General features: G+C 37.7%; 1 protein-coding gene across 2 annotated transcripts in view; it reads left to right on the forward strand.

Moving 5' to 3' along the window:
• The window catches only part of CLEC2D (C-type lectin domain family 2 member D), a 35,734-nt gene extending 23,541 nt beyond the window's left edge, over window positions 1-12,193 (forward strand). For both annotated transcript variants that reach the window (XM_044385234.3, XM_026502483.4), the window contains exons 3-5: window positions 1,181-1,365; window positions 7,087-7,190; window positions 8,738-12,193. In XM_044385234.3, coding sequence (XP_044241169.2) covers window positions 1,181-1,365; window positions 7,087-7,190; window positions 8,738-8,876 — 428 coding nt within the window. In that variant the 3' untranslated portion in view covers window positions 8,877-12,193. The remainder of the gene's footprint in view (window positions 1-1,180; window positions 1,366-7,086; window positions 7,191-8,737) is intronic.
• The last annotated feature ends 5,252 nt before the right edge of the window (window positions 12,194-17,445 follow it).

Raw genomic sequence — 17,445 nt, forward strand, 5'->3', positions numbered from 1 at the left:
CGTCCAGATACTCTAGCATCTTCCAGCCCCCACTTTTTGGGAAGATATAGCCAGTTTTCCCGGACAACACATTCTTTCTTGGATTGCATACCCTGGAAGCAATTTAGCTAATGAGGATGCTCTTATAGCTTAGAACATGCTTGCACTGTATCTAATGTGAATCAAGTTTTGATGTGGAAAACTATAAGAATATTCCTCTAAGCCTCCACCCTAACCTGATTAATAACCTAAAACCCACCCTGCTATTATTACAACCAGAGGCAATATCCTAACAAGGTCTTCAAGTGCTGCTTACATATCCTAGAGTCAATAACACTTGGAATATTCCATGATCCAGGGGATCCTTATTTATTTTTTTAATATTTTTATGATTCCATAGAGAATGATGTATTCTTGCCATTCTACAACCAAAAATAAAATATACATTGGTGGAGCAAAAATAGAGATTTAAATTAACATTACTTAATAAAGAAGCTGTGAATAGGAGATAATGGTCATAGAAGTGGAAAAGTCAGCTACTAGCAGATCAATAAATACCATCTGAAGACTTTCCATGCTCTGAATCCTCCTTGGAGAGAGAATCTCTCCTGGTTGTATCTGAAGTGTATGAGAAAAAGCCTGTCCAATGGAGTATTGTCCGCTTCAAAATATAGAAAACCTGACAAAATCTCCTTAGCAGAAGGAAGCTCCTTAGTAGAAGAAAGCTCAGTGTAAAACTACCCCTTTTATCCTCATGGGACTATTTAGACACGTATCCAACCATTTCATCTCAAGAACCTTTATTCACAAAAGGTATCTATACCCTGCCCCTCATTTTATTTAGGAGAGCATCTAGAGCTCTTGAACTATCTGTTCTCTAAGGCTGATAAAATGCTGCTATTGATGTACCTAATATTTTAAGGAAAAGTAACATTGTTGAAATCCAAGTAGACAGGTATCTAGTCAAGAGTTTAAGGCATTATTAATTCTTTTTTCAATTCATCCACTAACTAAAGCATTAGTTGAATCGTAGCTTTGACATTTCCTGTGTAATATACACAATGACTTTCAGAATTCGATTCCTCGTTTGAAAAATAAGGATAATACATTTAGTATTTCACATGACTATTGAAAAATGTATTAAAAGCACTTGGTAATATATAGAGAGGAAAATATAAAAGCAAGCTGTTTTTATTTTTAGTAACTGGAAGAAAACTGCATAAGATATCATCAGAGTGTCTTGAAGCTGCATGCCCAGAAAGCTGGATTGGTTTCCAAAGAAAATGTTTCTATTTTTCTGAGGACATCAAGAATTGGACCTTCAGCCAGAGGTTTTGTGACTCACATGGTGCTGATCTTGTTCAGGTTGAAACCATCCAGGAACTGGTAAGAAAATAGTTTTACCTAGAATTAAAAAAAAAAAAAAAGGCCACTCTAATATGCTATGTAACTGTATGTGAGAATGTCTAAAATACAGGTTTAGATACCAGCCTAGACATTGATTTTTTTAACATAAGGAGAGAAAAACTGGCAGGTGCTACATTCTGCAGTGGGCCATCTACAGGTACCTCAACATTCATAGCAGGAAGGTGGCCAGAGAGCAGGCCAGTGCTTTCTTTGACTTATGATCAAGAACTGTGCAAATATGGGGCACCTGGGTGGCTCAGTTGTTAAGTCTCTGCCTTCGGCTCAGAGCGTGATCCCAGAGTCCTGGGATCGAGTCCCACATCAGGCTCCTCTGCTGGGAGCCTGTTTCTTCCTCTCCCACTCCCCCTGCTTGTCTCTCTCTCACTGGCTGTCTCTCTCACTGGCTGTCTCTCTGTCAAATAAATAAATAAAATCTTAAAAAAAAAAGAACTGTGCAAATAGAATTAGAAAATTAGAGAGGGAAACATAATTTTAAATTTGTATGAAGTTAACATTGCTTCAAAATGAATCGGGCAGGAATGATGTCAGAGAAGATGGCAGAGTAGAAAGCTCCTGGAATCTGTACCTAAACAACTATTGAGCTGGCAGAAACTCTCTCAAGTAACTGATTTGGAACTCTGGAGTCTTGCAGCATCCAAGGGATAACTTAATGAAGATGTTAGTAAATTTCACTTAATCCCAGTGAATTTCAGCTTTCCCACTCAGTGGCTACCATTCCCCACACTTCAACATGGCTGAGAGCCATGGAGACTTCTAGCCATGATCCTGATAAAACTCTCTGGAGTCAGGATGGCCAATAAGAACATCATTCTTCAAATATTGTGGTTATGTGTTGTTATTTTTGAGTGCTGCTTTTCATTGCTGAGGGGCAGATACAGAGGTGAGCTGCCATTTTTTTCTTCAACTGCTACCAACGGAAGTGATTTCCAAAGGATTTAAAGAAACAGTACTTGTTTTTTCCCCTTTGGGGAGCCAGGCATTTAAAAAAATCTTTGGCGGGTAACTGGCTGACCATAGAAGTAACAGAATAAAAATTTCAGTGACCACACACAGTAGGGAATACACATTTCGCAAAAACGATTAGGAAAAGTCACAAACAGATGGCTCCAAATCTCAATAATCTAAATTCAACAATCTCTAAAGAAAAGAATTATATTTCCAGAGTTAACACAATAAAATATTTGTAATGTCCAATTCTGAACAAAAAAATTATAAAACATACAGATGAATACAAAGGCATAGCCATTCACGGGGAGATATATCTGACAGAAACCATTCCTGAGGGAGCCCAGACATTGGAAATACTAGTCAAAGATGTCCTAAATATGGCCAATGGGCTAAAGAAAACTATAGACAGAAAGAGTAAAAGAAATCAGGAAAAAGATATATAAATAAAATGAGAATATCAATAAAGAGGTAGAAATTATTAAAAGGAACCAAATAGAAATTCTGGAGCTTAAAGTACAATAATTGAAATGAAAAACTTACTAGAGGAGTCAAAAGCATATTTCAATAGGAAGAAGAAAGGATCAGCAAACTTGAAGATGAGACAATTAAAAGTATCCTGTTTGGGAATAGAAAGAAAAACGAAAAAAGAAAAAACAAACAAAAGCAAAGATAAATGAACAGATCCTGAAGGAACTGTAGTATCATCAAACAAACCAATATATGCATTGTAGGGATCTCAGAAGGAAAAGAGAAAAAGAAGTAGGAGAAATATAGAAAGAAACAATGCCCCCAAAGCTTCCCAAAGTTGAGGAAGAAGATAAATATACACGTCCAAGAGTCTCAACCAACTCCTAAGCAAGATAAATGCAAAGAAATCCACATGGAGACAAATTAGAGTCAAGTTGTCAAAACCGAAGGAGAGAAATTTGAAAGCAGCAAGAAAAGGGACTAGTCAGGTACCTGGGATCCCTAGTAAGATTAACAGTTGATTTATCCTGAGATACTATAGAAGCCAGAAAGCAGTGGAACGACATATTTTAAATTCTGCCCCCAAAACCCCCCAAAACCCTTCCAATCAAGAATTCTGTATCTGTTAGGACACCTGGACACCAGTTGGTTAAGCATCTGCCTTTGGCTCAGGTCATGATCCTAGGGTCCTGGGATTGAGCCCCACATTAGGCTCCTTGCTCAGTGGGGATTGTGCTTCTCCCTTTGCCTGCTACTCCCCCTGTTTGTGCTCTCTCTCTGTTATGTCAAATAAATAAATCTTAAAAAAAAAAAAAAAGAATTCTGTATCTGTCAAAACTATCTTTCAGAATAGGGAAAAAATTAAGATCCTTCTAGACAAACAACAGCTAAGGGAGTTTCTTAGCAGTAGACCTATCCTTAAGCAATGGTAAAGTCTGAAATTAAAGTACATTAGATAGTAACTCAAGGCCAAAATAATAAAGAACACTCATAGAGGTAATCACACAAATAAATATAAAAGCCAGTATTATTATACTCTTGGTTTAGTTTGTAACTTCTCTCTTTTCACGTATGATTTAACAGGTGAATTCATAATACAATATTATAGATCTATGTTAATGGGCATACAATGTATACATACATAATCTGTGACAATAATATAAAGATGGGGTTGGAGATGTATAGGAGCAAAATGGTTATATACTATTAAAACCAAGTTCATATTATAAACTAGGTTGTTATAAGTTTAAGGTGTTAATTGCAATCCCCAAGGTAACCAATAATAAAATTACTAAAATATATACAGAAAAAGAAAGAGGGAATAAAAATGGCACTTACAAAAACTCAACTAAATAAAAAATGCAATAATAGAAGAATTGGAGAATAAAGAACATATAAGACGTATAAAAAATAAAGAGATATGGATTTCCTGCTGGGCATAGAGCCTAATTACAACAAAAAAGTTTACCAAAATAAATAGATAAATGGTAGAAGTACGTCCTTCTTTATGGGTAATCACATTAAATAAGAATGGATGAAACTATCTGATTAAAAGGTGGAGACTGGCAGTTGGCTAAAAACAAAACAAGATCCATCATTTTACTATCAGAGACTCATCATAGGTGTAAGGACACAAAGAAGTTTAAAGTGAAAGGATGGAAAAAGATATTACATGCAAATAGTAATCAAAATAGAGCTGTGTGACTTTGTCCTTGTTGGACGAAATAGACAAAAACAGAAAAGTTTATGACACAAAGAAGGATACAAATTTTGATACAGGAAGGTCTAATAATTATAAACATATAGTACCATAATAACACGGCCCCCAAATATAAGAAGGAACAATTGACAGAATTGAAATGGGAAACAGATAGTTTTATTATAATAGTTGAAGACTTCATGATTCCACTTTCAATAATGGGTAGAACAACCAGACAGAGCAGTGAGGAAATAGAAGTCTTGAACTGTTCTACAAACCAATTAGACCTAAAAGACATGCAGAACACTCTTTCCAAAAACAGCAGAATACCTATCCTTCTCAAATGCACATGGAACGTTTTTCAGGATAGATCATATGATAGGCCACAAAACAAGTTAATAAATTTGGGGGATTGAAATCATATAAAGGTCTTTTTGCAATCACCATGGAATGAAACTAGAAATCAACTCCAGAAGGAAAACTGGAAAATTCACAAATATGTAGAAATTAAACAACCCACTGTTAAACATCCAGTGAACAAGAAAGAAATCACAAGAGAAATTAGAAGATACAGACGTAGTGAAGAGAAGGGCCATATGCACCCCAATGTTCATAGCAGCATTGTCCACAACAGCGAAATTGTGGAAGGATCCAAGATGCCCTTCAACAGATGATTGGATTAAGAAGATGTGGTCCAGGGGCACCTGGGTGGCACAGCGGTTAAGCGTCCGCCTTGGGCTCAGGGCATGATCCCGGCGTTATGTGATCGAGCCCCATGTCAGGCTCTTCCGCTATGAGCCTGCTTCTTCCTCTCCCACTCCCCCTGCTTGTGTTCTCTCTCTCGCTGGCTGTCTCTGTCTCTGTCAAATAAATAAATAAAATCTTTAAAAAAAAAGATGTCGTCCATATATACAATGGAATATTACTCAGCCATCAGAAAGAACGATTATCCAACATTTGAGGCAACATGGACAGGACTGGAGGAGATTATACTAAGTGAAATCAGTCAATCAGAGAAAGACAAATCATATGGTTTCACTCATTTATGGAACATAAGAAATAGCAGGAAGATCGGTAGGAGAAGGAAGGGAAGAATGAAGGGGGGGGTAGACAGAAGGAGGAATGAACAATGAGAGACTATGGACTCTGGGAAACAAACTGAGGGCTTCAGAGGGGTGGGGGGTTGGGGATTGGGATAGGCCAGTGATGGGTATTAAGGAGGGCACATACTGAATGGAGCACTGGGTATTATACACAAACAATGAATCATGGACCACCAAAAACTAAGGATATACTGTATGGTGACTAACATAACATAATAAAAAATTGTTAACAAAAAAAAAAAAGAAAGAAAATACTTTGAGACAAATGAAATGAAAACACGACATACCAAAACTTATGATATGTGGTAGAAGCAATATTAAGAGGGAAATTTAGAGCTGTAAATGTATACCTTAAAGAAAAAAAAAAAGAAAAAAGAAATATCTAAAATCAGTATCCCAGGGCGCCCAGGTGGCACAGCGGTTAAGCGTCTGCCTTCGACTCAGGGTGTGATCCCAGCGTTCTGGGATCGAGCCCCACATCGGGCTCCTCTGCTAGGAGCCTGCTTCTTCCTCTCCCACTCCCCCTGCTTGTGTTCCCTCTCTCGCTGGCTGTCTCTGTCAAATAAATAAATAAAATCTTTAAAACAATATATAAATAAAATCAAATCAGTATCCCAACTGTATACCTCAAGGAAAAGCAAAAATAAATATCATCTTTATGACTTCCAAAGAGTAAAAATTCCCCTAAGAAGTCATTAAATCCACTAATCATAAAGGAAAATCATATATTTAATTATATTGAAATTAATAATTGTAATCATAAAAAGATACTCTAAGTGTTAACAAGGATGTGTGGCACAGAAAACTGGCCGATAATGCTGGTGTGAGTATAATTTGTTACAATGACATCAGAAAAGAGTTTGGTGTCATTTGGTAAAATTGACAACAAGTATTCACTGTGGCCTGATCATTCACTCCAGGACAGGTGCCAAGAATGTCATAATAGCATTCATAATAACTTCAAACTTGAAATAATACTAGTGGAAACCAATAATAGAATAGATAAACAAATTGTGGAATATTAATACAAAGTGACACTATGCTGATTTAAAAGCAAACAAATTATCAGCAATTTCTCTCAGTTTTAATATTTATGTTTGTATCCTACTGTAGCATAACTGTTCTTTATGTATTATCAAACAATACAAAATTAAAAAGAAGAAAATTATAAGAGCAGTTAAGAATATAGTATAGAGAGACACCTGAGTGGCTCAGTCCATTAAGTGTCTGCCTTTGGCTCAGGTAGTGATCCTAGGGTCCTGGGATGGGGCCCTGCATCGGGCTCCCTGCTCCGTGGGGAGTCTGCTTCTCCCTCTCCCTCTGTCACTACCTACTGCTTGTGTGTTCTCTCTCTCTGTGTCAAATAAATAAAATATTTAAAAAATAGCATAGAAGCAACACTTCTTCTGGGAGAGGCAAGACAATGACAGGTAAATGCATATCATCTTTGTTTTCTAAAAGAATTTCCTATTGCGGTATAAAGGCCCTTATGACCACTGGATTGGGCTCAGCAGAGAACAAGGCCAACCATGGAAATGGATAAATGGCACTGAATGGACCAGCTGGTAAGTTCTGAAAAATATGATAGCAATATTTGTATTTGAATTTACTTTGCATGAAACCAAATGTGTTCTCCAGTTATATCCTCTAAAAATTTTTATTTTAAGATGAGTTATAAAGGAATAAGGTGAAAAATTGTAGGTTGCAGAGGTTTCAAAATCTCCTCCAACCAATACAAAACCTATCATACATGGCATGGTAGGATGGTGAACTTGACAACAACCTCATCTATGTCATTGACCAACTCTTTCACGTTGAGCAAACTACACACTATCTTTAAGTCTGTTGCTTACCTCTACAATAAAATTAATTAAACTTGCTTGATTGATCTCACAGGGTTGATGCGAATCAGAGATTTTGATGTATATGGCTGCATTACTTAAACTTTAAAATCTTATATAAATGCAAGTTAAATTACTATATTAAATTATCACTGCATCAGTCTTCAATCATTCACACAGGGATGAAGGATGGTAATGACATCCATTATTTATAAGATCATAATTACAACATTTGGGACATGTACGGTTTGGCATTGTCAAATTTCATCTCAATCGTGTGTCTGTTGGATCTTTATGTTACTGGAAAAGTTTTGGATAATGCTGGAAGAGTTGGATTCAGACAATTTTGCTGAATGTTTTCTTGTCTGAGGACATAGGATGTTTTGAAAAGATGCTTTATGAGGTTCTGAAAAGCAGTCGGCATTGGAAATATCACTTTATTTGGTGCAAAGGGCACTGGCTAGGACATTGGTAGTTTTGAAAACTAGTTCTTACCTACTAGCTTTTTGATCTCAGGCAGATGCTAAGTTTTAGGAATTAGAATTAATATTTATATACTGCTGTATGGACAGTGCCTGGCACATTGTGGATGCTTGTAAAATATTTAGTATTAACCTTTACTGCTTCCTCTTAATACCAAAATAGTAATGTTCACTTCATCTAATTCTCTAAGTGTTTAAAGGAGCAAATATATTGTTAACCATTCAGTTGTTGAAAACTGTTCATCACTACAGAAGTGAAAAATAAATTTACTAAGGACTAGCATGTCTCAACAATAGGGAAATCATGTCACACTATAGCAGTTTCACACAGTACAGAGGAAAAACCTTATAGTCTAAATGCTGACCCAGATGTCTGCGTCAGGCCATTTAAATGCTGATGAATACCATAGGAGAATATCAGGGTGCAGGAACAACAACAAAATTACCTATAATATAGCAGCATTTCTTCCCTCTTCTCTTTCCCAAAGTGAAGAAGGTAGGAATAGCATGGGCCCTGTATTTTTATCAATTTAGTTATGAATCCTAGTTCTACTTGGTACAGAATCTTGGGCAATTGTGTTGTTTTGGTTTGTTTGTTTTTGTTTTGGTCCATAAAAAGAGATGATACATATCTCAGAGGGTAATTTTTAGTATTAAAGAGATGACATGTTAGAGGCTTATGTTTAGAGGCTGATTTAATATTAGTCTCCTCATTTTCTCCTCTTATTCCCTCTGCTTTTGGAGAACTATCTGGTGGCCAACTGATTGACTCTGCTTCTTGCATTGCAGTTTTCCTATCAGAGGAGGAGGAGAATGTGCCTATTTAAATGACAAAGGTGCCAGCAGTGCTAGGCATTACACAGAGAGGAAGTGGATCTGCTCCAGACCAGACACATATGCCCAGACGCAGAGACAAAGCTCTTTCTGATCTTCATACAATCCTTACATCACTAACTGTTTGTTTCTTTTTGCTTATTGTAAATAATATTTTTTTTATCCTCTCCAAGTTTTGTTATATGGTGATTTCTGTGGGCTCAGGCCCCACTTTGGTTTCCCTGCTGGGTGTGGAATCTACTTAAATAAAAACCAAACCAAAACAACTCCCCCCCCCAAAAAACCCCAAAACAACAAAACAAAACAAAAAACAACGTCCCAAAGAAACACAAAACACACACAAAAACACCCCCGAACTCCAAAAACAAAACACCCCCTTTTGCATGGAAAAATAAAAAAACTAAAAAAATTTAAAACTTCAAGTTTAAAAAAAAAAGACATAACTATAACCTGAAGTTCTTTGTATATAGCTGGCATTTTGTTATAAAGTTTATAAATTTTCTCTCAAAACCCTGTGCAGGACAAAAAGCTTTTATTTTAGAATTACTTATTGAAAGAGTAGAAGCGGTTTTCTTTGTATTTGACTTCTTAGTCTTATTACACTCTCAGAACATTCTCTAATGTTACTCATATTACACTATGTGTTAACTAGTTAGAATTTAAATAAAAACTCGAAGCAAACAAACAAAGAAAAAAAATGACAAGTGTACTCTTAATCCGCTTCACCTCTTTCACCCATCCGTCCAACCCACCTCCCCTGGGGTAACCATCAGTTTATTCTCTATAGTTAAGAGTCTGTTTGTCTCTCTCTCTTTTTCCTTTGCTCATTTGTTTTGCTTCTTAAATTCTATATATGAGTGAAATTATATGGTATTTGTCTTTCTCTGACATATTTTGCTTACATTATACTCTATAGCTTCATCCATATTTTTGCAAATGGCAAGATTTCATTTTTTATGGCTGAATAATATTCCACTGTATATATGACATCTTTGTTTGTTTGTTTCAAGTTTTTATTTAAATTCTAGTTAGTTAACATATAGTATAATATTGGCTTCAGTAGTAGAATTTAATGATTTATCATTTACATATAACACCCAGTCCTCATCACAACAAGTGCCCTCCTTAATACTCATCACCCATTTATCCCATCCTCTGCCCACCTCCCCTCCAGAAACCTTCAGTTTGTTCTCTGTAATTAAGAATGCCTTATGGTTTGCTTCCCTCTCTTTTTTTCCCCTTCACCTATTTTCATCTGTTTTAAGAATCTATTTTCTTTCTTCCCCTATGCTCATCTGTTTGTTTCTTAAATGCCATATAAGAGTAAAATCATATGGTATTTGTTGTTCTCTGGCTGACTTATTTCACTTAGCATAATACCTCTAGCTCCATCCATGTCATTGCAAATGCTAAGATATCATTCTTTTTGATGGCTGGAATAATATTCCATTATATATATAAATCACATCTTCTTTATACACACACACACACCACATTTTCTTTATCCATTCATCAGTCAATGGACCTTTGGCCTCTTTCCATAATTTGGCTATTATTGATAATGGTGATATAAACATTGGAGTGCATGTACCCCTTCGAATCTGTATTTTTGTATACTTTGGGTAAATACCTAGTAGTGCAATTGCTGGATTGTAGGGTAGTTCTATTTTTAACTTTTTGAGGAAACTTCATACTGCTTTCCAGAGTGGCTGCACCAGTTGGCATTCCCACCTACAGTGTAAGAGGGTTTCCCTTTCTCCACATCCTCTCCAACATCTATTGTTTCCTGTGTTGTTAATTTTACCTGTGCCAACTGGTGTAAGATGGTACCTCATTGTGGTTTTGATTTGTATTTCCCAATGATGAGTGATCTTGAGCATTTTTTTCATGTGTCCATTAGCCATTTGTATGTCTTTTTTGGGATCATGACCTGAGCTGAAGGCAGATGTTTAACCAACTGAACCACCCAGGGTCCCTGAGTTTGATAAGTTATTTATAGATTTTGGTACTAGCCCTTTATTTGACATGTCATTTGCAAATATCTTCTCCCATTCCATAGGTTGCCTTTTAGTTTCGTTGATTGTTTCCTTTGCTGTGCAAAAGACTTTTATCTTGACAAAGTACCACTAGTTCATTTTTTGCTTTTGTTTCCCTTGCCTTTGGAGATGTGTCTAGCAATAAGTTGCTGCGACCAAGGTCAAAGAATTTGCTGCCTGTGTTCTCCTCTAGGATTTTGATGGTTTCCTGTCTCACATTGAGGTCTTTCATCCATTTTGAATTTATTTTTGTGTATGGTATAAGAAAGTAAGGTAGAGTTTCATTCTTCTGCATGTTGCTGTCCAATATTCCCAACACAATTTGTTGAAGAGACTGTCTTTTTTCCATTGGATATTCTTCCCTGTTTTGTTGAAGATTAGTTGACCTTAGAGTTGAGGGTCCATTTCTGGGTTTTCTATTCTGTTCCATTCATCTATGTGTCTGTTTTTGTGCCACTACCATACTGTCTTGCTAACTACAGCATTATAATATAGCTTGAAGCCCAGAATTGTGATGCCTTCGGTTCTGTTTTTCTTTTTCAAGATTGCTTTGGCTATTTGGGGTCTTTTGTGGTTCCATACGAATTTTAGGATTGTTTGTTCTAGCTCTGTGAAAAATGATGGTGGTATTTTAATAGGGATTGCATTAAATGTGTAGGTTGCTTTGGGTAGTATAGACATTTTAACAATATTTCTTCCAATCTATGAGCATGGAATGTTTTTCCATTTCTTTGTGTGTTCTTCAGTTTCTTTCACAAGTGTTCTATAGTTTTCAGAGTACATATCTTTTACCTCTTTGGTTAGGTTTATTCCTAGGCATCTTATTGTTTTTAGTGTAATTGCAAATGGGGTTGATTCCTTGCTTTCTTTTTCTGCTGCTTCATTATTGGTGTATAGAAATGCAACAGATTTCTGTACATTGATTTTGTATCCTGAAATTTTATTGAATTTTTTTTATCAGCTCTAGCGGTTTTTTGGTGAGTCTCTTGGGTTTTCTACATAGAGCATCATGTTGTCTGCATATAGTGAAAGTTTGATTTCTTCCTTGCTGATTTGGATGCCTTTTATTTCTTTCTGTTGTCTAACTATACCACGTTTTTTCTTATCCATTCATCTATCAATGGACACTTAAGCTGTTTCTATAGTTTAGCTATTATAAATAATACTTTTCATTAAAGTTTAAAGAAAAAATTAGGGACACTTGTGTGTCTCAGTTGGTTAAGCATCTGCCTTTGACTCAGGTTATGATCATAGGGTCCTGGAATTGAGCCCTGTATTAGGCTCTCTGCTCAGCAGAGAGTCTGCTTCTCCCTCTCAGTCTCCCTCTGTGATCTCGCTCTCTCTTTCAAATAAATAAATAAAATCTTAAAAAAAACCTAGAAGGACTTAATATTGTGAGTTTTTACAATCAGTGGAGTTTATAACTGGGAACCTTAAAAATCGGTGGGCTCGGCTCTGGGAAAGCCTTAGAGTAATAAGAAACTGAGTCCATCCCCTTAAAGAGCCAGAGTAACAAACAACCTCACCAAGGTACAGCATAGAAGCAGCAGTTTGAGAGGTGTATTCAGGAGTATTCAGGGAGATGTATCTACTGGTCTCAGAACAAGCACAGGAAGGGCAAGGATCTTTGGAGACTTCTCTAAAAACAAAGGAACTGACTGGCACTATTTCAGTCCCCCCCTCCGGACTGAATACACCAACACCTGCAAGAACCAGAATGAATACTCCCCACCTAGCTTTGCTAACATCACACCCTGTCCCTGCATTCTCCTTGGACTGCCCAATCCAACCCATCCCTCTCTGTAGGAGTTCCTCCAAAGCACCTCCACATCTCTGCCCACAAGCAGACCAACAACCCACCTTGCTAACGCTGTGAAGCCTACCTCTGGCTCTCCTGCCTATCCATTCCATCCAACCAGCCCACTTGGCAGGAGTCCATCCAAAACTGAACAACAAGTGTGGTGTTGTGTAAGCAGCCCCAAGAGTGGCAAGCACCACTTAAGAGAGACTTTTCCCTTGGGTAGAGGGGAAGATAACCACATATATCAGGTCAACTGCTGCCCCAGCAGTAGGCTGGGGTAGACATCTGATTTGACTGCTGTTTCCACTAACTAACAAAAACTTTACAAGGCACAGTACAAAGAGAGACTCCAGCAGTTTGGGGTCACTGCAACCCTAACAGACATCTAGTCTGACTGCAGGCTCCACCCACCAATGAAAGCCTCTTAGGGGACAATACAGAAAGAATACCCTGCAGTTCAGTGTGACCACAGTTTTGGCAAGTGAGCTGACAGTGGGCAACTGGTCTCACCCAATTCAAGCTAAAGGAAGACCCAGTCTGGCCCCTTAACATCACAGAGACCAAACACTGTCCGTAACAGGCAAAGAGAGCCATTGAAGATAACTGGCCTGAAGGCAAACATATCTCAATCACAACAGTAGGGCACACACAACACTCTTAGGAGACACCCCTGGAGCATAAAGTTCTGATGCACAGGGATCATTGCACTACAGGGCACTACTGGACTTCTTCATAAGGCCACTATTTTCAAGAGCAGGAAATGTTGCTGACTTTCTTAACACATAGAAACAGACACAGATAGTTAGACAAAATGAGGAGACTGAGGAATATGTCCCAAATGAAAGAACAGGACAAAATTATAGCCAAAGAGCTAAACAAAATGGAGATAAGCAATATGCCAGAGAATTCAAAGAAATGGTTATGAAGATACTCACTAGACTTCAGAAAAGGGTGGAAGGTCCAGTGAGACCCTAATCAAAGAGATAGAAAATATAAAAATAACCAACTAGAGATAAAACAATAACTGAAATTAAAAATTCACTTGGGGAATAAATATTAGACTAGATGAAGCAGAAGAGTATATAAGTGAGCTGGGAAACGGAGTAATGGAAAGAAGCCAAATGAAACAGAAAAAGAAAAAAGAATAATAAAAAATGAGAATAGTTTAAGGGAGTTTAAGTGACACCAACAAGCATAGTAACATTTGCAGTATCGGAATCCCAGAAGGAGAAGAGAGCAAAAAAACAGAGGTTGAAATTTATTTGAAGAAAGAGTAGCTGAAAACTTCCCTAATCTGGGGAAGGCAACAACCATGCAGATCCAGGAGACACAGGGAACTCCCCCAAAAAATCAACCCAAGGAGGTCCACACTAAGACACATGATAATTAAAATGGCAAAAGGTAGTGATAAAGAGAGAATTTTAAAAGGAGCAAGAAAATGGGGTGCCTGGGTGGCTCAGTCCTTCAAGCATCCATCTCTTGATTTTGGCTCAGGTAATGATCTCAGGGTCATCGGATCAAAACCCACACTGGGCTCTGTGCTGGGTGTGGAGCCTGCTTAAGATTCTCTCTTTCATTCTCCCTCTTCCCCTCCACCCCATCTCTCTCTCTCTCTCTCATTCTCTCTCTCTCCCTCTCAAATAAATAAATAAATAAATCTGCAAGAGAAAAACAAAAAACAAAGCAAAACAAAAAAATGAGTAACATACCATGGAAACCCCATGAGGCTATCAGCTGATTTTTTAGTAGAAACTTTGCAGGCCAGAAAGGAGTGGCATGATATATTGAAAGTGCTAAATGGAAAAGATCTGTAATGAAAATTATCCTTTCCAGCAAGGCTATCATTGAGAAAGAAGCAGAGGTCAAGAGTTTCCTAAACAAACAAAAGTTAAAGGAATTCATCACCACTAAACCAGCCTTAAATTACAGGGTATTCTTTGAGTGAAAAGGAAAGAACATAAGGAGAAATAAGAAAAATAGGAAAGGAAAATATTTCACAGATACATACAAACATAATAAAAGTAGTAGATCAATCATTTATAAAACGAGTATGGAAGTTAAAGCACAAAAGCAGTAAAATTAAATATATCTGTAATGATCAGCCAAAGGATTCACAAAATAAAAGGATGTCACCATGAACCCAAAATGTGGGGAGAAATGGAATAAAAATTTAGTGATTTTAGAATGGGTTCAAACAAGCAACCTCCAAATTAAAATAGACTAGTGTATGCCAAAGATGTTATATACAAACCTAATGGTAGCCACAACTCAAAAAACCTGTATTAGATATGCAAAAATAAAGAGAAATGAATTCAAGCATATCCCTATAGAAGGCCATCAAGCCACAAGAAAGAGAGCAAAAGAAGAAAAGAATAGAAAAATACAAAACAATCCTAAAACATGTAACAAAATGGCAATAAGTACATACCTATCAAAAAATTACTTTGAATGTAAGTGGAATAAACATTCCAATCAAAAGACATAGGGTGACAAAATGGATAAAAAAGCAAGATTCATTTATATGTTGCCTACAAGAGACTCATTTCAGACTTAAAAACACATGCAGATTGAAAGCGAAGGGATGGAAAAACATTTATCATGCAAATGAAAGCAAAAAGGAAGCTGGGTAATAGTATTTGTATTGGACAAAATAGACTTTAAAACAACGACTGTACCAAGAGACAAAGAATAGCACTACATAATCATAAAAAGCACAATCCAGTAAGAAAATATAATAATTGTAAATATTTATGCCCCCAACAGGGAAGCACTCAAACACATAAAGCACCTGTTAACAAACATAAAGGAAGAAATCAAGAGTAATATAATAATAATAGGGAACTTTAACATCCTACCTACATGAATGGATAGATCATCCACACAGAAAATCACCCAGAGGGATGCCTGAGTGGCTCAGTCAGTTAAGCATCTGCCTTTGGCTCAGATCATGATCCCAAGGTCCTGGGATTGAGTCCCACATCAGGCTCCTTGCTCAGTGGGGAGCCTGCTTCTCCCTCTGCCTGCCACTCCCCCTGATTGTGCTCGCTCTCTCTCTCTCTGACAAATAAATAAATAAAATCTTAAGAGAGACAGAGAGAGAGAATCACCCAGAGAACATTGGCTTTGAATGACACATTGGACTAGATGGATCGAACATATATATTAGGAACATTCCAACCCAAAACAGCAGAATACACATTCTTTTCAAGTACACATGGAACATTCTCCAGAATAGATCACATATTAGGTCACAAGACAAGTCTCAATAAATTAAAAAAGACTGAAACCATCATGCATTTTTTCTGACCATAAATCTATGAAACAAGAAACCAACCATTAGAAAAAAATCTGGAAACAACACAAATACATGGAGGTTAAATAACATGATACTAATCAATGAATGGGTCAACCCTGAAATTAAAGAGGAAAGGAGAAATTCTGGAGACAAATGAAAATGAAAGCAACAATCCGAAATCTTTGTGATGCAGCAAAAGCTATTCTAAGAGGGAAAGTTATAGCAATTCAGGCCTACCTCAAGAAGCATGAAGAATCTCAAACAACCTAACTTAATACCTAAATAAGGTAGAAAAAGAACACACGAAGCCCAAATCTAGTAGAAGAAGGAAATAATAAAGATTAGAACAAAAATAAATGAAATAGAGACTTAAAAAATGATAGAACAAATCAATGAAAACAGGAGCTTACTCTTTGAGAAGATCAAAAAAATTCATAAACTGTTAACCAGACTAATGTGAAGAAGAAGTAGAAGCAGAAGAAGAAGTAAAAGGGGAAGGAGAGGGTGCAGGAGGGGGAGGAGGAGGGGGAGAGGAAGGAGGAAAAAAAAAGAAAGAAAGAAAGAACTAAAATATATAAAATCAGAAATGAAAGAAGAGAAATAACAACCAGCATCACAATAATAAAAAAAAAATTAGGAGGACTTTCATTCCAAGATGGTGGAGGAGCAGGAGACCTAAAGTTCGTCTAATCCCAGGAATTCAGCTAGAGAGCTACCAAACCATTCTGAATACCTATGAATGCAACTGGAGAAAGAAGCAAAGAGCAGCAGAAACTCTATGAACAGAAAAGCGACCACTTTCTACAAGGCAGAGAAAAGATGGCGGAGGAGTAGGGGCCCCCTTTCTCAGCTGGTCCCCTGAGTCGAGCTGGATATCTACCAGACCATCCTGAAAACCCACGAAATCAGCCTGAGATGCAGGAAGATACATCTGGATCTCTACAAATGAACATCTCCAGTGCTGAATACGAAGCGGGGAGCCATGAAGCCACGCACAGATATCGGAAGATAAACGGAAGGGGGAGGGAGCCGACACACTCGGGCGCCAGGAAGGAGTAGCCACTTGCACTGGAGAGCGGGCCGGACTTGCGGACTGGCACCCACAAGAGAGTAGACTGAGACCATGAGCCTGGGAATGCCCACGCATCCAAACTGAAAACCAGAGCTCCGGAGTGCTCGCTCGAACTAGACTGAAACCGAGAGCTCAGGAGCGTGCGTGTGACCAGACTGAAAACCAGAGCTCCAGAGCACTCACCGGAACTGGACTAAAACTGGGAGCTTGGGAGCACGTGCGTCCAAACTGAAAACCAGAACTCTGGAGCGCACACTTGAACTAGACTGAAACTGAGAGCTCGGGAGTATGCGCTTGCATGCACACGCATGACTGGACTGAAAACTGGAGCTCCAGAGTGCTCATTGGAACTGGACTGATACCAGGAGTTCGGGAGCACGTGTGCCACCAGACTGAAAACAGGCGCTCCGGAGTGTGCGCGAACCACACTGAAAGAGGGAGCTCAGGATCGGGCGTGGG

This window comes from Ursus arctos, unplaced genomic scaffold (genome assembly GCF_023065955.2).
Source record: "Ursus arctos isolate Adak ecotype North America unplaced genomic scaffold, UrsArc2.0 scaffold_26, whole genome shotgun sequence".
In the NCBI taxonomy this organism is placed as follows: domain Eukaryota; kingdom Metazoa; phylum Chordata; class Mammalia; order Carnivora; family Ursidae; genus Ursus; species Ursus arctos.